This window comes from Amblyomma maculatum, chromosome 6 (assembly GCF_055883805.1).
Source record: "Amblyomma maculatum isolate TAMU_Amacu chromosome 6, ASM5588380v1, whole genome shotgun sequence".
NCBI classification, from domain to species: domain Eukaryota; kingdom Metazoa; phylum Arthropoda; class Arachnida; order Ixodida; family Ixodidae; genus Amblyomma; species Amblyomma maculatum.
In genome coordinates, this window is record NC_139349.1 from 188,306,170 (window position 1) to 188,331,500 (window position 25,331).

The 25,331-nt window shown below is 48.5% G+C and overlaps 1 protein-coding gene across 1 annotated transcript in view; it reads left to right on the top strand.

Annotated features, from left to right (window-relative positions):
* Nucleotides 1-25,331, top strand: part of LOC146187592 (uncharacterized) — a 74,652-nt gene continuing 49,321 nt past the window's right edge. The window contains exons 1-2 of the mRNA XM_084607750.1: nucleotides 1-461; nucleotides 17,666-17,796. Of these exons, the coding sequence (XP_084463876.1) occupies nucleotides 68-461; nucleotides 17,666-17,796 (525 nt within the window). The 5' untranslated portion in view covers nucleotides 1-67. The remainder of the gene's footprint in view (nucleotides 462-17,665; nucleotides 17,797-25,331) is intronic.

The following is a 25,331-nucleotide window of genomic DNA, read 5'->3' on the forward strand; positions in this document are numbered from 1 at the left end:
GTGTAGAACTAGTGTAGCCAAATCGAGGAGACCTCTAAAGCACCGTGCTCTAAAGCTTGCTGGCAAGATGGAGGACCCCTCCTCGTTGTCAGCGACGGGGTCTTCATCAGGTCAGCAACAGGAAGGCGATCGTACTGGCGCCGACTGCGAGCAGGAGAGGCACAATGTGGAGCATGGAACGCTGTGCGGCGGCGTCGACGAAGAAGAACTGTGCACAAAGTCCGGCTTCCTGGAAGGGACGAGCGGCGATTCTTTTCAAGATGGCGACGAAGACGGGCGCATCGGCGGCGAGTTTCTGCTGTCCAAAAAAGCGGACGAGTGGGCGCGCAGTAGCGGCGACGCGTTGGCGAACCTGGTGTTCGAACTCCGGGCGGACGATGAGCTGTTTGGTGGTGCCGAGCGTCTGCTGTGTTCTCGAGACCTGTTCGAGGTGAAGGACGAGGCTGAACCGCCGGCTGCAGGTATGTTGCTCTCGTCGATCGGCGCGGGATGTATCGCACGTTCAAATGGTTCCGGAAACCGAGTGTGTTCTCAGTGCATCCGAAGCACCGTGATCCGAAACTAGTTAACTGCCATTCATATCCCGGGCATCTTGATTGAAAGTGCAGCGAAGCGCTCAGTGTAGTACAGTTGTGCACAACACTGAGTAAAAGTTTGTTTGCACTTAGATTTGTCTATCTTTCTTTGCCTCGGGAGGCAAAACAAAAGGCCCAAGCAAAACGTGGCTATGCAACCCTGGCAGCATTCACGTCAAACGCAGTTGGTGTCATACCATTGCACATTGTTCAGACACAATATAGATCATTTATGTATTTATTTATACATACTATTGGTCCAGCCTGGACCAAGATAGGAGTAGGCACAACATCAAATTTGAGGCAAACGCAGATCAGCAGGAACGGAAATACAGTCAATGCAGTAGAATCAATAAACCTTTGTCAACAAAATACAGTCATAAACTACAGGTGAAGAATAAAATATAGGTACTAAAGATTCTCTTTATGTAATCGATTCCTTTCAATATTTAGCAAGATGGATGGAAAATTGTTCTCGAGATTGTGCATTCATAACTTGGCTTGGCAGCCCATTCCATTCGGATGCTGTTATGGGAAAAAAATATTTGAAACAATCCCTGCAAAATCTCTCTATTTTGACATGTCTGCTGTGTTTATTGTGGCACATGCAGGTTCTTGTTTGGTTTATATAGTGGTCTTTCCTCACGTGTGCCTAACTATTAATTATACAATAAAAAAAAGATTGTCTTTTTTCCTTTCGTCTCTGAAAAAGGAGAGGCAAATCAGTTTTTGTATAAAGAGGGGTCACGGAATCGAACCTTCGGTATTGGGAGAAAATGAAGCATGTGGCTCGTCTCTGTACCTGCTCTAGTTTAGATATTGGCTTTTTGTGGTATGGGGGTGTCCCATATTTCGCATGTGTAATGGAAATAAAATGCAGCGTTTAACAGTCAATATCTATTTGCGGTGAGTAAGTTTCGAGAAGAGAGGATATACGAGGAACAATGCTAGAACATGCCATGTTACACATGCATGCCATGTTACACACAGCTGTTACATGTTACACATGCAAATGCAATATTTACAACAAAACACTGATCTTGTGCTAAATGAAAGAGTGGGATAAAAACAGAGTGCACCATCTTAGAAAACCTTAGGAACTACCATCTAGCCTGTTCTTCCACCCTTGTGAGGGGACGAGACTGTCATCAAAATGTAGGATTCAGCTGTGATTTCTAAATATTGCCTTGTTTTGCTTGTGACCTTAGTAGTGGGGAGGATTCACACTGCCTGTGAAGCCTGAAACTAGTGGCATTTGTAAACTGGCATTCTATCAAATTTGCTGTAGGATGTGGATGGTTTTGCTGTAGTATTTAGCCTAGTGTAGTTAGCTGTAGCATCAGTGCACGTGCAGAGTGGAACACTTGCAGTGTCACAGCAGTAATTACCACCTTCTCTTCATTTGCTATTTTGCATACATATCCTCCTGTGCGCAGTGCACCAGGGCTGAAACTTGATGCAATTTGCTCTTTAAAAACAGAAAGCAGGTTAGACTTGTGGCCTTGATCCTGCGAACAGTCCTTAGATGTTATGCCTGGCAACATATGGTAACTTTCGTTTGCATTATCTGTGGCACTCCTGCAGAATTGTTTGATGCGGGCCAGCATAGTAATAGCCTGTTGTATACTGACAACCTGCCAATCCGGCAGGGGGCGCTTGTTAAACAGCTATTAATAAATGTGTTGCGGCCGGCTAAGACAGTCGGGCGCCAGCGCTGGAACAGCTCACTTGTGTCATTCTTGTTGACGTGGACCGCTTGAGTCTTCCTGTGCGGACGCTGGCGCCTTGGGGTGTACCGGAACAACGCAGCCAATGCAGCGGACACCCCTTTGCGTGTGAGGAGTTCAAGGTATTTTTACAGAAGAATGGCATCCAACAGGTACTGGTGCCACCGTACCACCCAGCGTCCAACGGCGCAGTGGAGCGGGCCATGGAGACCATCAAGCAGAAACTGAAGAAGGCCAGATCGGGAAATATTTGTACACAGCTAGCTAGAATCCTGCTAACTTATAGGACCACACCGCACGAGGTAACTGGATGCTGTCTTGCTGAGCTGTTACTGGGCAGGAAGCTGAAAACAGCCCTTGACTTCGACCAGATCTCCGGAAGGCAGTCATGGTGAAGCAGCTACACGAAAATGTTCGCAGGAACCAGATGTCAGTTAGGGTGACTAACCTGGAGCCAGGAAGACAGGTATTCGTGCGGAATTTCCGACCTGGGCCGAGTTGGGTGCCAGCGGCGGTGGAGTCGGACGAAGGGTTTGCAGCAGTGGTGAGACTTCCGGATGGCCGCGTGTGGACGAGGCACCACTATCATGTACGAGCAGCACCGCACGCGGTTTTCCCGAGCACTTTGGCTGACAACGTCATTGCTGGGGAAGAGGATGTGCTGTCACCTGACACTGCAACTGCTACTGCTGCTGGAGACATCGCCTCAGGCCATTCTGAGGAGAATGCGAACTCACCGCATGAGTCTCCCTGTGCGGACGCTTGCGCCTTGGGGTGTACCGGAACAACGCAGCCAACGCAGCGGACACCCCTTTGTCGCAGCAGCCGAACCCTGTGGGCTGTGGTGCGATATTTGCCATAGACTTTTTTTGTTGTGGTTTGTTCTGTTCATGAACTTTTATTGTGCATGTCCCTTTCCTGTAAAGAGGGGAGGGATGTTGTATACTGAAAACCTGCCAATCTGGCAGGGGGTGCTTGTTAAACAGCTATTAATAAATGTGTTGCGGCCGGCCAAGACAGTCGGGCGCCAGTGCTGGAACAGCTGACTTGTCGTGTCATTCTTGTGGACGTGACATAGCCAGCATGTGGTTAAGCTGGCAACATATGGTAACTTTTGTTTGCATTATCTGTGGCACTCCTGCAGAATAGTTTGATGCGGGCCTGCATAGTAATGTCATGCCAAAGTGGTTTCTGGGATTGTTCGCTGCTTCATGTGGATGATTATATTGGTCTTTCTCATAAATCCTGCCTTGTTGAGAGGGGGGGGGGGGGATTTTTACCAGAATAGTGTGTTTTTAATTTTTTGTTTTGGGTTGTGCATGTGTTAAAGAAACTTCTCACCAAGTTTGGTTATCTGCGCAGTATAATTTTTTTTTTTTTTTTTTGCGAGATGGGGTGGCATTGACCACTGAAAGTGCCTGTGGACGTAGCCGCATAGCAGGCAAATAACTGAAGGCGGAGTGTATCCCCAAGTTAGAATTCGTTTTTTGCACTCTCTAGTCTAAAAGGATCTGCTATCAAGAGTACAGCAGACAGCTAAAAAGAAAAATAGGAAGGCAAATTTTGGGCTGGGGAAACAGCGGATTGGCCGGTAAACCGAACTAGAAGCTTGGATTGACTAAAACGCAGCACTTAACTTTCGGACGCTGTTTTCACACTACTGGGAGCCTGGCTAATCAAAGTGCTTGACAAGCTGGAGATGGAATATGGAGCCTAGACGAAGAGGCATGCCCAGCAAGCAACCAAGGAAAGCATTTTACAAGCGCAGACAGGGCGCTGGATAGCTGTAAAGCTGAAAAGAAAGAGGCATCATGATGGTTTGGTTTGTGGGGTTTAACGTCCCAAAGCAACTCGGGCTATGAGACGCCGTAGTGGAGAACGGAAATTTCGACCACCTGGGGTTCTTTAATGTGCACTGACATCGCGCAGCACTTGGGCGCCTTGCTTTTCGCCTCCACCGAAAAGCTGCTGCCGAGGCCGGGATTCGATCCTGCGTCCTTGGGAACAGTAGTCTAGCACCGTAACCACTGCGCCACCCCGGCGAAGTAATCGCCACAGAGCAGTGTCGTGCTGAAAAGGATGGCCTAACATATGCTCCAGGCCTTTTGATTGATTAATTTAGGCCCTAAATTTGAATAGCAAGCCGAGATATTAAACAAATTTTTTCGCAATTTGCACTTTTTGCGAGAGCACAACCGTTGCAAAAACTACCATTTCAAATTGTTTTTACCAAAGGTTGCTTTCAGGGGGGTTTCTGGACTAAAATTTTGTTGGGAACTAGATAAGGTACTTCTTGAATTTCCAATTATTCTTGAAGAAAAAAAAAAGTATCAGATATGTGATATATTGTCACGTGCTTCGGGGCATCAGGAAAGGAAGAAGAGGCTGGAGAGAAGAAGAAGAAACGGAAGACACAGTGGTGTGTGCTGGTGTTCCTTGCGTGACTCGCAGCGCTTTAGACTGCCAATAAACACCCCCGTTACGTACTGAGTACGTAACAGTTGTGGTGGAGGTGCGGGGTAGATCAACACGGATCCCAGTTGTCTTCGACGAAGCCGCCGGCTCGCTGGTTTGCCATCCCTACCATCTGACATGGCTCAATACGGCGACGCTGACCGAACAACACCTGTGGTGAGCAACTGGCAGCACTACCGCGAGCCGCACACATTTGGTGGAAAATCTGACGAGGACGTCGACGAGTGGCTAACCAACTACGAGCGGGTGAGCCGGTACAATCGTTGGGACGCGACCGTGAGACTAGCGAACATAGTGTTCTTCTTGGAAGGCACTGCCCTAGTTTGGTTTGATAATCATGAAGACTCACTTACCAGCTGGGATTGTTTCACAGAAGAGATAAAGGACTGGTTTGGCGACGGATCCGCGAAGAAGCAACGCGCAGAACAAATGTTGATGCAGCGGGCCCAGGCACCTGGCGAGACATGCACCACATATATCGAGGATATTGTGAAATTGTGCAAGGTGGTAAACCCTTGAATGTCCGAGGAAGATAAAGTGGGGCACTTGCTTAAAGGCATCGCTGTAGATGTCTATAATTTCTTATCAGCAAAGACAATTTGAACTCTACAGCTGACTTCATCAGGCACTGCCGCACTTTCGAAACCTTGAAGTTGCGCCGTATCACTCCTTGGGCGACTGGCCAACGTCACATCCGTTGCGAGCGTTGATGTCAGTGCTCCGGAGTCCATGGCTGATCTGATACGCCGGACTGTGCGGGACGAATTGTTGCGTGACAAAGACTCTGCGTGCCGGGACGAACACCAATATGACGGTTGCGCGCTGCAAGCAGAACCCGCGACCCCATCAACTTCCTGGACTCCGGCTTTAAATGCATCACTCTTTGGCGAGGGCTGACAGCATAACGATCAGCCACGGATCGCCCGAAGAACCACCTACACACGCCAGGTGGTTCGTCAGCAACGCCGTCCCGATTACTACTACCAACCAGAACCAGTTTCCGCGCGCATTTACTCGGATTGGTGGCGCCAGCAACCCGTGTGTTATAGCTGTGGCATGACCGGACACATCTCCCGGTATTGCCGTCGGCGGGGCCTGCTACCACAAGATCATCGACCGCTGCCCAATGTTTCTAATCATTTCGACACTGAATTTTATCCGACACCGACTCTGGATACATACAGCCCGGCACAGATGCGAAACGGATCGCCTGCTTCGAACCGCAGCTTGACGCCGCTAACCCAAAGACAGCGACAATCACCGCCTCCTCGGCGCCGTTTTTCCCCTTCGGGAATAGAAGGCGCCGGCCGATGGGGGTGAGGTCGCCGGCAAATAACGTTCCCAATACCTCTGCCTGTGTTTATGTTAAAGAATAAACTCGAAGTATCCATTGACGGCATCCCCACCATGGCACTAATTGACATTGGTGCAACAGTCTCTGTTATGAGCTTAGCATTCCAGAATCGATTAGGACATAAAGTGATGTTTAGCGTGAATCAAGCTGTGGTATTCCGTGGTGTTGGCGGTGAATCATTGGTGCCTTTGGGTGTGTGCTATGCGAAAGTTGTGATTAGGGGCCAAGCGTTTCGAACCGAATTCACAGTGTTGCCTCGTACCACACATGAAGTGATTTTAGGTATAGACTTTTTGCAACAGTGTGGTGCAACGGTAGACTGCCGTAGTGGACAGATCTCGCTTAATGCTGCGTTGACGTCGGCCCTTGTAGAAACCTCGTCGCTCGATTTAGGAGCGTTTTCTGTGTCTGAAGATACAGTTGTACCTGCGATGTCCGGAGAATTCATTCAAGTTATTTCATCTACGAATTTGTGCGAGAATTTCGACGCTGTAGTGGAACCTACAACGCTGGCCTGTGCGAAGAAGAGTGTCTTGGTGCCTCGTTGCATAGTTTCAGTCACCAGAGGCCACACCTTGCTGTGGACTGTAAACTATTCAGACGAGCCATCCGTGTTGCCTCGTGGCATGAGGCTCGCTCATTACGAGGAAGGTGTGTCGAATTACGTGGCGGCACTAAGTAACCATGCTCCTGAAGAGAAAACATCTCATTTTGCAGAGTCTCGAATCCAGGCAATGATAAACACAGCGTTGGGAGCACAGGAGCGCCGAATTTTGACAGACCTGCTCTCCAAGCATGGTTTGGTTTTCGACTTCGCCAGAGATCATCAACCACCGATTTCAAATTCTCGCATCCATCATTCGATTGATACTGGAATTTCTCGCCCGATCAGACAGAAGCCCTATCGTGTGTCTCCGGCCGAACGTCAGCTTATTGACGAACAAGTTCATGACATGCTCCAACGTGGCGTTATCCAGGAATCTTCAAGTCCTTGGGCAGCTCCAGTTATTCTCGTTAAAAAGAAAGACAACACATGGCGTTTCTGTGTGGACTATCGTCGCCTTAACGCCATCACCAAAAAAGATGTATATCCACTTCCACATATTGACGACGCAATCGACTGTCTTCATTCGGCGTCATACTTCTCCTCGGTAGACTTGAGATCGGAGTACTTGCAGATACCGATGAACCCAAGCGACAAAGAAAAGACGGCATTTGTGACCCCCGATGGTCTCTATGAGTTCAACGTAATGCCCTTTGGATTGTGCAATGCGCCTGCCACGTTCGAACGATTCATGGACACCATTCTGCACGGACTCAAGTGGAAAATTTGTTCGTGCTATTTGGACGACGTTGTGATCTTCGGCAAGACCTTTCAGGAACACAATAGCCGCCTCGCCATCGTTCTTGATTGCATTGAGAGAGCAGGCCTCGTCCTCAACTCTAAGAAGTGCCACTTTGGCGAACGCCAAACAATTGTTCTTGGTTACTTGGTCGATAAGGATGGTGTTCGGCCGGATCCTCAGAAGATTGCGGCTGTAACCAGCTTTACAGCCCCGAAATCAGTGAAGCAGCTTCGGAGCTTTTTAGGACTGTGTTCCTATTTTCGTCGTTTTGTGCCCAGATTTGCTGACATCGCATACCCGCTCACGTGCCTTATGCACAAAGATGCACCGTTCAATTGGACTACTGACTGCGACTCTGCCTTCCGCCACCTCAAATTCCTTCTGACATCAGGACCAATCCTACGTCACTTCTGTCCTGTCCCCATCAAAGTTCACACCGACGCTAGTGGCGTGGGCGTTGGTGCTGTGCTCATCCAGCGTCATGGCACCGATCAGCACGTGATAGCTTATGCTAGTCGTTCGTTGAGCAAGGCGGAGCGCAACTACACTGTTACTGAACAAGAGTGCCTTACAGTGGTTTTTGCGGTGCAGCAATTCCGTTCCTACCTATATGGCAATGTTTTTACCATCGTCACTGACCACCATTCGCTCTGTTGGCTCATAAATCTTCGTGACCCTTGCGGCCGGCTCGCTCGATGGGCATTTCGGTTGCAAGAGTTTAACTTCACTGTGGCATACAGAAGCGGCCGCCAACATGCTGACGCTGACTGTCTGTCACGCTTGCCGCTTTCATCAACTGGTAGTGATGATAACTTTGATGACTACCTGGCGCCTATCTCGGCAATGTTTCCTGACCCTCAGTTGTTCCAGACAGAACAACGCAACAATCAGACTTTGGCACCGCTCTTCTCTGTCGCTCATGATTCAAAAGATGCGCATTTCTGCGTTCGTGCCGGCCTACTTTACAAGAAGAATTTCAACTCCGGAGATGCACGCTTTCTCCTCGTCGTGCCGGAAAACCTCCGCATTCCCGTTCTTGAAATGATGCACGACGATACCACGTCAAGCCACTTGGGTGTCGCCCGGACCCTTCATCGCACACAGTAACGCTTTTACTGGCAGTTGCGTCAAGTGCCAGCAGTACAAGCTCCCTACTTCCCGTCCACCTGGACCGCTGCACCCTATTGCGCCTCCGACCACACCCTTTGAGCAGGTGGGCATCGACCTCTTGGGTCCTTTTCTGCGATCTTCTAACGGTAACCGGTATGTGTTGACCATCTCACTCGATATTCAGAAACAGCCGCAATACCCTCAGCCACTGCTTACGAAGTATCCCTATTTCTTCTGCAATTTCTCGTCCTGCGCCATGGCCCTCCTCGAGTTCTGATCAGTGACCGTGGGCGCCAATTTACTGCTGAAGTTATCGAAGAACTCTTTCGTCTATGTACCTGCGATTGCCGCCATACAACGCCGTATCACCCGCAATCGAATGGACTTGTTGAACGGACCAACCGCACTCTGACCACTATGTTGGCGATGTACGTGGACTCTGATCACAAGAACTGGGATGAAATCCTTCCTTTTATTACATTCGCGTGTAACACTGCACAGCATGAGACGACTGGCTACAGTCCATTTTACCTCCTGTATTCTCGAGTTCCCCGCAGTTGTCTTGATACCATCCTTCCTTTCTGGGGAAAATTGAGTGTGCTTTAAAGAATAGGGGCAGCCTTAAATTGGTGAAGAGAGTAATGGGCATAGGCGAAAATCATATGTATGCGCTAATGTACAAGGTGGGCAATGTGATCGCGAATATGGACAGGATAGTCAAAGTAGCCAAGGAGTTCTATGCTGATCTGTATAGTAGCCGAAGTATCCAAGACAGTAATGAGATGGGCACTAGTGAAAAGCAGTCAGAAGTTCTGTCAGTGATGAAGAACGAGTTTAAGAAAGCTTTAGAAACTATGAAAAGGGGAAAAGCAGCTGGGGAGGATCAGATAACTACAGATTTGTTGAAAGATGGGGGATATCGCCGCGAAACCTTCAAAACTGTATTGGTTGTTTTTTAACAGCCGCCAGCATACGGCCTTATCACTGTGATTCTGGATCGCATATCAGTTCTGTATTCTTTGTTAATGCTCGATGTCGCGAGTCGCACCTTTATCAGTTCCGTTGTAGTGCAAGACGCACCGAGATCTGTCGAAGATTCCGGCCACTCGTGTGTCTTTCTACAATGTTCCAGCTTGGGCTGGTAGCAGCTTGCAACATTATCTAGATTGTTCTGAGCAGCCTTTAAATTGAGCGTTGACGAGTGTGACGGGCATTCTTTGTTCGACGATCGATGAGCACATTTGTTGCTATCGCCGCCGCCGAGTTGCTTAGTTCTTTTGCGAGCGCAAGTCAGCCCAATAAAGAGTTTCTTCAGTGCAGTCATGGACTCTTCATTTGTGTCATCGACCTTAACACCACCACATGACATCTGGTGGATGTGCTGTCCTTGATCCTTCAAGCAAAGACCTGAGCCTTTTTCATTCGCCCTGGAAGACCAGCCTACAGGTCACCAAGCCAGCCACAGACTCTAAGGCCTACAACCTGAATACTATCTGCTGCCTGACCCCGTTCGGCTCCGGAAGGCATCAACTTTGGAAATGGCCCAGTCAACTGCACCAGTCATCTTCGTGCAGCCCAGGGAGCCCCCCATCTTCCAAGGATTGCCCAGTGAAGATGCGGAAGACTGAATGGACCTTTTCAACCATGGGGCAGAATTCAACGGTTGGAACGACGCCGCGAAACTCCGGCAAGTCTACTTTGTTCTTCAAGGACATGCCCGAGCTTGGTTCGAAAATCATGAGGAAGCTATGAAGGATTGGGAGATTTTAAAGGAAGCGTTTTTGACTGCCTTTGCAAGTTCTGTCCGAAAGGAAAGAGCTCAGGCCCTCCTTCAATCAAGAGTTCAACTCCCTAACGAGCCAGTCCTGGCGTAAGTTGAGGAGATGAAGCGTCTTTCGCCGCGCCGACCCTAACATGACCGTAGGTGAGAGAGTCAAATTTTTAATGCGAGGCGTTAAAGAATCTCTTTTTGTAGGTCTTGTCCGAAATACAGTCAATACATTGACTGTATTTTATGAACTGTGTTTTATTGACTGTACTTGCTGTTTTATCGTACTGGCCTGCTATTATAAATTTTGATGTCAAACCCACTCCTATCTTAGTCCAGATGGACTGATAGTATGTGCAATTAAATAAATAAATAAATCTGCCAAAAACCGTGGTGAAATTTGAAACGGAAGCGTCTACCATCGAGAAGATGTTGGACATCGTTGGACACCCGGATGCACCACTACGAGCGACCACTTCAGCCGGACTACTCAAGCAACTACCCCAGCGCATCTGCAAGCGGAGAGAACCTTCGGGACCTCATCCGGGAGATCGTGCGAGAGGAGCTCCGCCGATTGATGCCATCATTGCAGCAACCCCAGGTGATGACGCTCGTGGACATCGTCCGTGAAGAAGTCCAGCAGGCGCTGAGCGTTCTTCAAGCGATGGCTGCGACTGTTCCAGCACAAGAGGCAACAGCGATGAACTACGCTGCTGCCTTCCGTCGCCCTGCGCCCCGATGTGATGACTTTCCGAGCCCTCGCCGCTACCGTCCTGTTCCTGAAAACCGCCCCTTGGCTCCCGCCTGCCAAGCCGACCAACGACCCTCAAGCTCCAGGAAGTGCAATGCCTGGAGGACAGCAAACAGCCGGCCATTAGGCTTCCACTGCGATGAGGCCGGTCACATTCTGCGCCACTGCCCGTACCGATGAATTGGTCTCCACGGATTTGCAGCCGATGCTCCACGACCACGCCCAGGTGAACGACCGCAAGAAATCGACAACTATCTGCGTAGCGGTGATATTGCGTCACCAAGCCGTTGGTTCAGGTCTCCATCGCCATACAGGGCCCGCTTCGCGTCGCCAGGCCGTAACTACGATGAGAGTGTGCACGGAAGGTCTCTAAGCCCGTGCAGGGAAAACTAAATAGAGCAACCTTTGGAAGTGAGGTTGCTCAATGTCGAAAAGACGAACATACTTCGTCGCCGCCGACCGCTAACGACGGCACAGCCATTTCACCGCCTCTCCACACGGCATCAACGACAACACGACCAGAGTGCAAGCCGACACCACCGCCCAACGAAGTAAAAACTGTGTGCCCCGGCCACGACCTGAAGAAACAACGGAGCCGAGATTGAACACCAAGGCCCACGTGCAATGCGAGAACGCGAACAAATGACCTTGAAGTTGATATCGACGGTCGCAGAGTCACTACCCTAGCAGACACCGGAGCTGACTATTCAGTCATCAGTAGACCGTTAGCCTCCCATCTCAGGAAAGTTACAACCCCTTGGGATGGTCCGCTGATTCGCACCGCAGGTGGCAACCTGATTACTCCATCAGGACGATGGATCGGGATCACTGTTTAAATTAATAAGGACATCGCTCTAAACGTCCTCGATGGAGAATAGACCGTGCCTCCCCGATCAAGCGTCGTAGTTAGCGTAGGTAGCGCAAACATCGAAACCGCTGAAGGCATCGTCGAAGGAAATACCCAATTGCTCTTGGAACAAGGTGTCGGCATAGGCATCGCGAAATTCTGGAGAGGTCGAGCTCAGGTGCTGATGACAAACTTCACTGAAGAATACCGGCATCTCAACAAGGGCACGACGATCGCTTTTCTCGACGAATTAGCGGACCTCAAAGATGTATTCGCCATCCATGACCAAACCCTGGAAGACGCACCGGACCAATTCCGTCAGCCCACATTTGACATCAACCCTGCATTGACCCGCAGCAGGAAAGACCAGATTCTCAGTCTTCTTCGAAGCTACGGGGAGTGCTTCTCGTCATCATCGAAGGTACGACAAACACCACTGGCCAAACACCACATTATAACGGACGAGCACGCCCGACCTCTGCGCCAAAGCCCCTATCGTGTATCGCCGCGAGAACGCCAGGCCATACGCGATCAAGGAGGAAATGCTGCGTGATGACGTAATCCAGCCATCGAAGAGCCCCTGGGCGGCACCAGTTGTTTTGGTGAAGAAGAAAGACGGCACACTTCGCTTCTGCGTTGATTACCGCCGCTTGAATAGCATAACTAAGAAGGATGTCTACCTGCTTCCCCGCATCGACAACACTCTCGACCGGCTCTGCAATGCAAGGTACTTCTCATCAATGGACCTGAAGAGCGGATATTGGCAAATTGAGGTCGACGAAAGAGATTGCGAGAAAACCGCATTCATCACACCGGACGGTCTTTTTCAGTTCAAGGTGATGCCATTTGGCCTCTGCTTTGCACCAGCCACATTTCAACGAGTAATGGACACAGTCCTGGCAGGCTTAAAGTGGAAAATTTGTTTGGTATATTTGGACGACGTTGTTGTCTTCCCGTCAAACTTTGAAGACCACTTAAAAAGACTGCAGACAGTGCTGGAAGCCATCATGTCATCGGGACTAAAGCTAAAAGCAGAGAACTGTCACTTCGCCTACGAAGAACTGCGGTTCCTAGGTCACATCGTTAGCAAGGATGGTATTCGCCCAGACCCGGAGAAAACAGCTGCAATCGCACAATTCCCACCGCCTGCCAACAAGAAAGCTGTGCGTCGATTCCTTGGGCTGTGCGCTTATTATCGACGATTTTTCAAAAACTTTTCGCTCATCGCCGAACTGTTGACACAGCTTACAAAGACTGACGTACCTTTTAAATGGGAAGCGCCGCAAGGAGGAGCCTTAGACGAACTTAAGTGCCGCCTGCAGTGCCCTCCTGTACTTGGCCACTTTGATGAAAACGCCGAGACCGAAATTCACACCGACGCGAGCAGTGTGGGCCTAGGCGTCGTTCTCGTCCGGAAGAGTGCCGGAATAGAGAAAGTAATAGCCTATGCTAGCAGGTCCCTCACAAAAGCCGAAGTCAATTACTTGACGACCGAGAAGGAGTGCCTCGTGATCATCTGGGCCACTTCTAAGTTTCGTCCATACATATACGGCCGACCATTCAAGGTGGCTAGCGATCATCACGCGCAATGCTGGCTGGCTAGTTTGAAAGATCCCTCCGGCCGCCTTGCCAGATGGAGTCTACGACTTCAAGAATTTGGCTTGACTGTAGTCTATAAGTCGGGCCGGAAGCATTCCGATGCAGACTGCTTATCCCGCGATCCCGTCGACGTTCCCCCAAATGACGATGATGACGACGCCTTTTTGGGGCCGGTAAGCGCCAGCAGTTTCGCAGATCAACAGCGATGAGACCCTGAGCTGAAAGCGCTAGCCGATTACTTAGAAGAAAAGACCGCTTCCCCTCCTGCTGTGTTCAGGCGACATTTATCATCTTTCGCGTTAAGCAACAGCCTCCTCGTGAAGATGACCTTCGCACCCAACAGGACCGCGCAGCTTCTTGTGCCTAAAAACCTCCAGCAGGAAATTCTGCAGGCGTTGCACGATGAGCACACAGCAGGCCACCTCGGATTTGCGCGCACGTTGCATCGAATCCAGGAGAAGTACTACTGGCTGCGACTGCCTGCCGAAGTTGCCCAGTACGTGAAGACATGTCGTGAGTGCCAACGACGCAAGACGTCGCCTATCAGACCAGCAGGACTGCTAAACCCGATTCCGCCCCCAGACGTGTCCTTTCAAAAAATTGTAATGAATCACATCGGCCCCTTTCCAGCTTCGTCTATAGATAACAAGTGGATCATCGTGGCCACTGACTACCTTACCCGTTACGCCGAAGCAAAAGCAGTACCACATGGTACCGCGGCAGAAGTCGGCATAATTTTTGTCGAACAAATTCTTTTGCGGCACGGCGCCCCAGAAGGGCTCATCACTGACAGGGGAACGGCGTTTACGGCAGAGTTGACGCAAGCCATCTTGGAATACAGTCATACAAGCCATCGACGAACAACTGCGTACCATCCCCAGACCAATGGCCTTAGGGAGCGCCTGAACAAAACAATCACAGACATGATCGCAATGTATGTCGACGCTGAACACAAGACCTGGGACGCCGTCTTGCCTTACGTGATCTTCGCGTATAACATGGCAGTCCAGGAGACGACCAGAGCGACCCCGTTCAAGCTTGTGTACGGTAGGGAGCCCACAATGATGCTCGACGCAATGCTTCTGCACGTAACCAACGAGGACAACCTTGACGTCGCCGCCTACCTGCAGCGTGCAGAGGAAGCCCGAAGACTCGCCGACAGCCGGCGTTACAACTTACGGCGACGCCACGCAGAGTACAATCCAGGAGACAGTTTGGACACCAATTTGCCGTCGCGGACTAAGTGAAAAGTTGTTGCGTCGATACATTGGGCCGTACAAAATAATTCGCTGCGTCGGACACTGGACTATGAAGTCATTCCCAGCGGAACGTCAGCATCACAACGGCGACGCGAACGCCCAGAAATTGTAATGTTTTACAACTGAAGCCATATTACGTGCGTTAAAGAATCTGTGGTGTTTAAACTTTGCATTGTTTATGTTTAAGTTGCTTTGTTTTGGAACATCGAGGCGATGCTTTTTTAAGGGGAGAGTAACGCCGCGAAACCTTCAAAACTGTATTTGTTGTTTTTTAACAGCCGCCGGCATACGGCCTTATCACTCTGATTCTACATCGCGTATCAGTTCTGTATTCTTTGTTTGTTAATGCGCGATGTCGCGATTCACACCTTTATCAGTTCCGTTGTAGTGCAAGACGCACCAAGATCTGTCTCGAAGATTCCGGCCACTCGTGTGTCTTTCTACAATGTTCCAGCTTGGGCTGGTAGCAGTTTGCGACGTTATCTTGATTGGTCTGTGCAGCCTTTAAATTGAGCATTGACGAGTGCGACGGGCATTCTTTGTTCGACGATCGATGAGCACGTTTGTTGCTATCGTCGCCGCCGACTTGCTTAGTTCTTTTGCGGGCGCAAGTCAGCCCAATAAAGAGTTTCTTCAGTGCAATCATCGACTCTTCATTTGTGTCATCGACCTTGTCACAACCACGTGACAATATCATGCTAGAAAAACTGGCCACCCTGTATATACAATGCCTGGTTTCATCGACGATACCAGAGTCGTGGAAGAATGCTAACATTCTTAATTTATCAAAAAAGGGGCGCTAAGGATTTGAAAAATTACAGGCCAATCAGCTTACCATTACATATAAGGTGTTTACTAAGGCAATCACTAACAGAATCAGTACAATCTTAGACTTCAATCAAGCAAAAGATCAAGCAGGTTTTTGGTTGGAAAGGGTACTCCACTGTTGATCATATCCATATCATCAATTGATTACTAAAAGGCATTTGACTCAGTAGATACCTCGGTTGTCATGTAGGCATTGCAAAATCAAGGTGTACACAAGCCATACGTGAATGTGCTGGAAGATATTTCTAGCGGATCCACAGCAACCATAGTTCTGCATAAGGAAAGTAACAAAATTCCTATCACGAAAGATGTTAGGCAAGGATACACGATCTCCCCAGTACTATTCACAGCTTGTTAGAGGAAGTATTCAGAGACTAAGGGGAACGGTTATTGATAATGGTTGATGGAGAATACCTCAGTAATCTGCGATTCGTTGATGACATTGCCTTGCTAAGTAACTCAGAGGATGCAGTGCAAAGAATGATTGATGACCTAGAGAGGAAAAGTAGAAAGGTAGGCTTGAAAATCAATGTGCAGAAGACTAAGGTAATGTTCAACAGCCTTGGGAAGGAACAGCAGTTTACGTTAGGTAGCAAAGCACTGGAAGTAGTAGGTGAATATGTCTACTTAAAACTAGTAACCGCAGATCCTGACCTTGAAAGGGAAATAAGGAGAATAAGATTGGGATGGAGCGCATTTGGCAAGCACTCCCAGATTATGACTAGCAGCTTTCCGGTATCGCTTGTGGGGTTGTAATAGGGGGATAAATGCGTTTTCCCTGCTTAGTCGCGGCTGACAGTCAAAACCGCTGACCCCACCCAGTGATCGCGTGCGAGCGCACGCTGACCACTGGGGGCCGTGCTCTTGGTAACAAAGGAACAACACCTGCTGACAACAAACAGGCATTTATTGCTGCAATAACAGTGCCAACTAGCGATAAAACACGCTGCTCAAAGACTCACCAGCAAGACTACAGGCAAACGTTCACCCACGCTAGGGCAGGAGATAAGCTCAAAGTCCGGACAGGGCGACCAAGCGGGAAAAGTCACGCCAGGCTTCGCCTCGCCGGCGACTGCGTAGTTCCGTGAGGAGATGTCCGATGCCGAGTTCCCGATGCCGAAAAGCCTTGGCTTTGCCCGCGTGCGCGGTGACAGGATCAGGGGTGGCGCTTGTGCTGCCGCGACGCTGGCGCCATCACTCGATAGTTTATGTTAACCACCAATGTTAGCACCATTCCGCGATAGCTAGAGTAACTACCGCGAGGGAAAGCCGATCTTAAAGGGGACGATGGGAGATCGTTCCCCACACCCTCAAGAATAAAGTATACAACAGTTGGATCTTACTTGTACTTACATGGGGCTGAAATGTGGAGGCTAACGAAAAGGGTTTTAATTAAGCTGAGGACAATGCAGAGAGCAGTGGAAAGAAAAATGGTAGGGGGGTAACGTTAAGAGATAGGAAGTGTGCAGAGTGAGTCAGAGAAGTTTCTCAAATTACTGACATTCTAGTTGTAATCAAGAAGAAATGGGCATGGGCGGGACATGTAGTGCGAAGAGAGGATAACCAATGGTCGCTTAGGGTAACAAACTGGATTCCAAGTTAAGGAAAGCGTACCAGGTGGTGGCAAAAAATTAGGTGGGTAGATGAGGGTAAGAAGCTCGCAGGGGTCAAGTGGAAGCAGTTGGCACAGGGCCGGGTTAATTGGAGGAAAATGTGAGAGGCCTTTGCCCTGGAGTGTGTCTGGCTGATGATGATGAGCATTGTTTCATGATTCCGGTACTGGTGACATCACCAGACATTGTGTATACAGGGTGGCCAGTTTTTCATGGTAGTACAAAGAGAAGGTAACCGGTGGTCACTAAGGATAACAAATTGGATTTCTAAGGCATAGCAGGGGTTTTGTAGATGGCACAAGGCCAGGTTAATTGGAGGAATATGGGAGAGGTCTGGCCTATACGGATAATGTTGCAGGGCCATTCTGCATATATGTGTTTTCAAATAAATTGGTTCCCTCTGAGCTGTGCAGGTGCGGCAGTGCCAGGTGTGAGCAGTCAGATGGGCTTCCCCTGCACCCTGGAAGGGTGTGGGATGGTCTTTGAGCGCGGCCGCCAGCTGCGGGTCCACCTGCTCAGCCATGCCAGCAGCCGGCCATTCAAGGTGAAGGCCCTTCTTTGAGTGTTTGTAGTTTGTGCTGATGCAGAACAAATGCTTTTGATAAAAGGTATAGTAATTTGCAGCCCCACACATGAGTGGGCACACGCAGTGGCACCATCTGTGTTCTTTGGTGTGGACAGGCATCGTCAAAATTTGCTCGCATGTCTCGTAGCATGGATTGGACATGACACAGTGAAGAGCACACCGCTGGGGTGGTGCGGTTGTTACGGAGCTCGACTACTGTTCCCAAGGTTGGGGATCGAATCCCGGCCTTGGTAGCAGCTTTTTGATGGAGGCCAAAAGCAAGGCGCTGTGCGATGTCAGTGCACGTTAAGGAACCCCAGATGGTCGAAATTTCTGGAGTCCTCCACTACTGCGTCTCTCATAGCCTGAGTCGCTTTGGGACGTTAAACCCCACGAACCAAACCATCTGGCTGTCAAGTTTGGAGGTAAACGAGGTTCAGAGGAACATCTTCTGTAGTTTGGGAAACATAGATGTGAGCCAATTTGATGATTAGGGCAGTGCTTCTCCAGCACGGTCTCTGCTGTTGCTTGCATCCCATGTTGTGCACCATGGATTGAGTGTTTCTTCCTCACACACCTCGAGTGGTTGATACAACCTTCACCGGAGTGCAGAGGTGCTCAACATTCTTCTGTGGCACACTTAAGTCACAGTGCTAGCCGCACTGCAAGCGGTCAACAGCAGTTCACATGTTTCGTTTGCACAAAAGAATGTGTGCACAGTGCTGCTGCTGGCATGGTTGCATGCCTGCAGCTTCACAGGCAGACATAAACCCTGGGTTACTCAAGAGGTCAGCTGACTGGTTAATAAGAGGCAGTCTTCTAAACACTTAAGGAGGCATCATAATCCTAGAGTATGTGACATGTTACGTTATCTTGGAAAGGATATAAAGTAGCAAACAAGGTTGCAAAAGAGAAATATTTCTTAGAACTAGGTTAAGTTAAAGAACAACCCGAAAGAAATGTGCAAGTGCTTAAAAACAAACGGTAGAGAATCAAGTGGCATTCCGAGCCTAAACCATGGTAATGCATTAGTTACAGACTGTGTGAAGGCCTGCTACATTAAATACTTATTTCTAGTCTGCTTTCAAGACTTCATTCTATCATATAGCTGCCGGTTGCTCATAATGTTGTGCTTGAGCCTATGAGCGAACTCGTGACCTACAGTAGCGTTGTCAAATTGCTTGCCAATATGGATGTTTCCTCGGCAAATGGACCTGATGGCCTACCTTCCTACGTGTTAAAGGCCTGCTCCAACGTGATTGCCTATTTTCTGGTTTTGATATTTGAAAAATCCTTAGGTTCTTCGTCTTTACTTCAAGAAGGGAAAACTGCAAATGTAGTCCAATTCATAAAAGTGACCCAAAACACATTGTATCCAATTACAGACCAATTTCGCTCACAAGTGTAGGCAGTAAAACGATGGAACACATATTGTTACAGCACTGTAATAAATAATTTAGAAAACAATAGTTTTTTCACTGAATCCTAGCATGGTTTTAGATCTGGCCATTCGTGTTCAACACAACTCTTGGAATTCAGTCATGATCTTTTTATTTCATTTGACCTTGGGGTACAGATTGACTGCATTTATAATTGTAAAACGTCGCAAACAATGGTGGACAAGAACAAGAAAGACACAGGACGTGTGCTGACTCTCAACTAAGGTTTTAATGCCATCACCTGGCGCTTATAAAGCAAAAACAATGTACATCCTATGTTACACTAAAAGTCGATAAAAACAAAAGGCAGAAAAACGCGTGACGCTCCAAGGCCACCAGGAAAAGCTAACTATTTATCATTGGGAGTGACAGATTGTTTGCCGATACATTTTGGGTCTTGATTGATATGGAAGGCTTCCATTAATTCCGACATCTGATTGCAGTGCGTGTAAAGTATATCTGTGCTAGACCACAAGGCTGTGCAAATTTTCTTCTTTTTTCATTGTTTCACACTTTTTTCAGTGGCTTACCAGGTAAGAAAGGTTCTTGTTAATGTCTAGATTGCTTTTCTGCTTGAGCAACCTGTTTACATTACAGCCTACCGCATGACAGACTGTTGGGGAACGTGTGAAAATGTGTATCACAGAAGGCAGTGATGAGCTAGCATTTGTTGTGAAGCATGGTCTGTCAGTTGAAAGTTTCCTAGAACTATTCCGGTTTTACTTGTGTTGGACTGTCGTCTGTTGGCAGGGAAAACTTAGAAAGCAGGAGTGTGTACCGGGTCCAGCGTCGCCGCGGTCCTTAGTGAAGGGAACTATCGGGACTGTACCATAAGACCATGAGGTTTGTGGACTATGGACAGTTGTGGCTTGGCAGTGTGCATGGATGGCATTTTGAAGGTGTTTAGACATTGTGGTTCAGGGCTTGAATTTACCTTCGAGACACCATCCAACGATGAGTTGCAGTTCTTGGACATAGCGTATTTACTCGCATAAAGCTCGCACCCCAAACTTTGGGCGTCAAAAATCGGAATATTTTTTTCCCTCACATAATCATCGCACCACCAATATTACCACCTCGAGAGTCGTCTGCTAGTAGTAACAAGCGCCATCTTTGAAGTGCTACTGAACCTAGCTGGCCTCGTTGTGTGCACGCGCCACTAGGCGACGACAGCGTCATCATCGGTTATGCTCATCTTTTTTTTTGTTTTACCTCCATGATGCTCATAGCCGCCATTTTGTGATGCCTCGCAGAGGGCACCTGTTAAAGCAGGTGTTTGTGTGTTGTGTGCGACACCACGGACACCGAGCACCCACATTTAGCCGTGCGTGGCATCGCCGTGTCTGGGGAAAAGGGGATCCTGGTGGTTCTGCTGATGCCGAGTGTTTGGATCTTTAAGGCCCCTCGGCGGAGGCAACACACCACTTTGGCCCACACTTCCCATAGGCGGCACCTCTGGCCTGACCCAACCGGGGGAAATCGGCTGCCGCCTTTTCCTTTTTGCTTTCCTGTCTTCTTTCTTAGAACTGTCCTGTCTCCTCCTCTTTTCTTGGATTTTTCCTTTTCCAGGCGGCAAAGGTTAACCTTGTGTGGCTAACCACCCTGTGTTACGCCATATTTGGTTATAGTCAGGATGTAAGGCTGGCGTGGGCTGGACTTTCTCGGAAGCTCCTGTCTCGTCCCTTTGTTGGGCTCGGTGGTGGGTGGCCGCCACCCTGGCTGAACAACAACATTATTTTTATGGCTTCTTTACTCTCACATGATCGATCCCGATAAAGGCGTTTCACCGATGAAACCTCCAAATTCTTCCTGAAAAATCCAAACAGGTTCCCACGATATCATGTAGTACACAGGGACAACACCGAGGAAACGGCTAGACAAATCTCACCTTTCGTAGTGACCAAAACACTGATAGAAGTAATAGGTCAGGGTTACAACGTGAAGAAACTTCCGAATGGAGACCTTCTGTTGGAAATCTTCTATAATCATCAGCACGAAAAACTGTCTACATTTAAGTCTTTTGGTGAAATCTCAGTGACTGTCAGTTCTATCGTTCTCTGAACACTGTCCGCGGAGTGATCTCTGACGACGACCTCAGATACCTGACTGAAGAGGAACTGCTAGAGGGCCTAAAAGAACAAAACTTAACAGATGTGTATAGGATAAAAATAAGGCTTGATGACAAAGATTCCAACCAAGCGCCTAGTCCTGACATTTGCACAAAGCATCCTCCGTGAATCAGTCGAAATAGATTATGTGTAACTTCAACTCAGGAAATATATTCCAAATCTTCACCGTTGCTTCAAATGCCAACGCTATGGTCACGGCTCTCAGACCTGCCGCGGCCAGCAGAGATGTGCAAAATGTGCTTCCCGTGAACACGATTCCCAGAAATGTGAGGTTCAGCCACATTTGTGTGCCAACTGTGAGGGCAATCATCCTGCCTATTCGCGCACATGTCCAATGTGGAAACAAGAAAAGGAAATCATTACCATCAAGGTCAAAGAAAACATAATTTTCCGGGAAGCACGAAATCGTGTTCTGTCAAATAAACCTGCCTATTCTGTTGTGGTGCAACAGGGCACTGAGCTACAACAGACTCTGGCACCTGCCCAGGTTTCACACAGTGAACTGGGAACGGGGCCATCCGTGCCCTTGGTGGCTGCAGCCAGCGCTGCACCACCACCAGAAAAACAGGCTGCGCAGACCCCCAGGTCAGCCGGCCCCAAGGCCTCTCACCACGCGGTGAGGGCAAACACAAACATACCTGTGCAGTATGCACGGGCGTCCAGCGTATCAGAAGACACGATGGACACAAGCCAAGGCAGTCCTGTGCCGTCGATGTAGGACGGGCGGCGCAGCTTCTTAAATCGACAAAAAAGAGATAAGCCCCGAACCAGAGGGCCCGGAAGCAAAACTTAGCCTTCTCTACTCATTTAATACAAAATGGCTTTTATACAATGGAACTGCAGAGGACTTTTTATCCACTCACTCACCACTAGCCTTGTGTTTGCAAGAAACAAATTTAGGTCCCAAACATAAGAACATACTCAGAAACTATACAGTCTTCCGTTGTGACCAAGAGCAGGCTCTCAGGCTCTCAGGTGGCGTTGCCATCATATTAAAAAATGGAGTAGCAGTTCGAGATAAAACTAAAGCAGGGACCTTACAGGCTTTTAAAACAATAACTGTGTGCTGCATATACTTAGAGCCACACCTTAAATTTAGTATTCATGAATTAAAAGATCTTTTAAAGCAGCTTCCAGAGCCATTTTTATAGTAGGAGATTTTAATGCACATTCCATCCTTTGGGGCAGTAGAAAAACAGATACGAGAGGTGAAGTCATAGAGGATATTATACCGTGTAATAATATCTGTCTCCTTAACACCGGGAAACCAACCTACTGTTCATCTAGTTCAGGAAACATGAGCTGTATTGATTTATCTCTCAGCTCACCCTCTATTTTTACAGATTTAAAATTAGACATTTTAGATAACCCATACAGAAGTGATCACTTATCTGTACTAATCAGCTTAACATCTTCACCACAAATCATCCCATTCAAGCCGCGACGCTGGAAGCTGCATTTAGCCGATAGGGCACTGTTCCGAGTGAAGGCCAGCCTAGAAAAAATTACTTCACATAAATATAATATAGATGAACTAAATGATGCTTACACAAATTGCATCCTTACTGCAGCGCACATAGCAATTCCTCAGTCCTCTGGAGTGGTGAAACAAAATCACAAAGTCTGGTGTTCACATGAATGTAAAAAACAAAACGAAGCAAGGGGAGTTTTTCGCAGGTACCCAACACAGGATAATCCCGTAAAGGTTAAAAAAGCAATAGCCAAAGCCTGATACATCCGCCGCTGCGCCGAAAAATCCTCCTGGCAGAATTATGTAACATCAATAAACAGCTCAACAACATCGAAACATATGTGGGAACAGGTTCGAAAGCGAATGGCAGCTACTCTCCATTCACCATTCCCCTTCTAACAGCCCCTGGAGTACAGACAACTATACAAGAACAGGCCGACATTTTAGGTGAATATTTTTTTGCAGTTTCCAGTTCATCGGACTACACTCAAACATTCCTAAAATACAGAAACACAGCAGAGAAACAAAAACTCCCAACAAGTGGTGGTACAAAAGAACCATATAATAGCTTAATTACACTACAAGAAATAAAAAATGTCCTAGCTGCCGGTAAACAGACTGCACCTGGTCCTGACCAAATTCACTATGAAATGCTCGCCCACCTATCCGAACCTACTATAGAGGCACTATTAAAATTTTTTAACAAAATTTGGGTCATAGGAAAATTGCCAGAGGCGTGGAAAAAAGCTGTTGTCATACCATTTTTGAATAGTGGGTGGAACAGCGCGAAAAGACGAAACACAAGAAGAGACGCACAACAGACGAGCGCTAACTTGCAACTAATTTTTTATTAGGATGAAAGCAGTGAAACCTGGAAAGGAGCAGACATCTTCTGGTAGTTATAGGCCCATTGCTTTCAGCAGCGGTTTAGCAAAATCATTTCTGGAGGTGAGGCCTCCAGAATGAAGCCATCTGAACCTTTTGTCCTGTTTTCACAGGCCTTCCTGTGTCATGCCTCAACTTCGGATCATAACACAAGTGTGTGTCTTGTTGCCGACAGCCACAAAGTTCATCTTCCGCGGCTGCCTGAGTGAGAAGCCACCAAATGGAACGGACTGGCGCATGCGCATCCTGGGACAACTGCGTCAATGATAACGGACAGCACCGGCTATTTAAGCTCAGTCGTCACCAAGCCTTCGTGTGGGCACGGCGAGGCCTCCAGATCGAAGCCATCTGAACCTTTTGTCCTGTTTTTACAGGCCTTCCTGTGTCATGCCTTAACTTTGGATCACGCCACAAGTACGTGTCTTGTTGCCGACAGCCACGACGTTCATCTTTCGCGGCTGCCTGAGTGGGAAGGCACCAAATGGAACGGACTGGCGCATGCGCATCCTGGGACAACTGTGTCAATGATAATGGACAGCACCGGCTATTTTAGCTCAGTCGTCACCAAGCCTTCGTGTGGGCACGGCGAGGCCTCCAGATCGAAGCCATCTGAACCTTTTGTCCTGTTTTTACAGGCCTTCCGTGTCATGCCTTAACTTAGGATCACGCCACAAGTACGTGTCTTGTTGCCGACAGCCACGAAGTTCATCTTCCGCGGCTGCCTGAGTGGGAAACCACCAAATGGAACGGACTGGCGCATGCGCATCCTGGGACAACTGCGTCAATGATAACGGACAGCACCGGCTATTTAAGCTCAGTTGTCACCAAGCCTTCATGTGGGCACGGCGAGGCCTCCAGAATGAAGCCATCTGAACCTTTTGTCCTGTTTTTACAGGCCTTCCTGTGTCATGCCTCAACTTTGGATCACGCCACAAGTATGTGTCTTGTTGCCGACAGCCACGACGTTCATCTTTCGCGGCTGCCTGAGTGGGAAGCCACCAAATGGAACGGACTGGCGCATGCGCATCCCAGGGACAACTGCGTCAATGATAACGGACAGCACCGGCTATTTTATGGTTACAGAGGCCTGCTCTCGTTTGCTCAAGTAGGTGAAACAGCGGGACACTCAGCAAACTCCTGACCACTGAGGGAAGGAAAAAAGTTGCTGTTCTTCGTTACTTGCATCGCATCACACATGGGCTGAAGAATGTGGCAGGCCGATACGAATTGAATGTAGCTCTATCAGCTCCCATCAAACTAAAGCAGTATGTCCGGCAATCCAAAGAGAGAAGGAACGGAAAAAAGAAAAGGATGTGGCACAAGTTGTCACCTGTCGCATGGGGGTTGTTTACTGAATTCCACACCCGGGAACCCGGTACCGGGAGCCCGGTACATTGGGCAGACAGGACGTTGCTTAAATAAAAGGTTGCTCGAGCACAAAAACAATCTAGACAGTAACAAAGAGCTTTTTTACCTGCTAAGCCACTGCGAAAAGTGGAAACAGTGATAAAGAAGAAGAAAATTGGCACAGCCTTGTAGCGTAGCACAGATATACTTTACAAGCACTGCGATCAGACAACGCGGGAATTA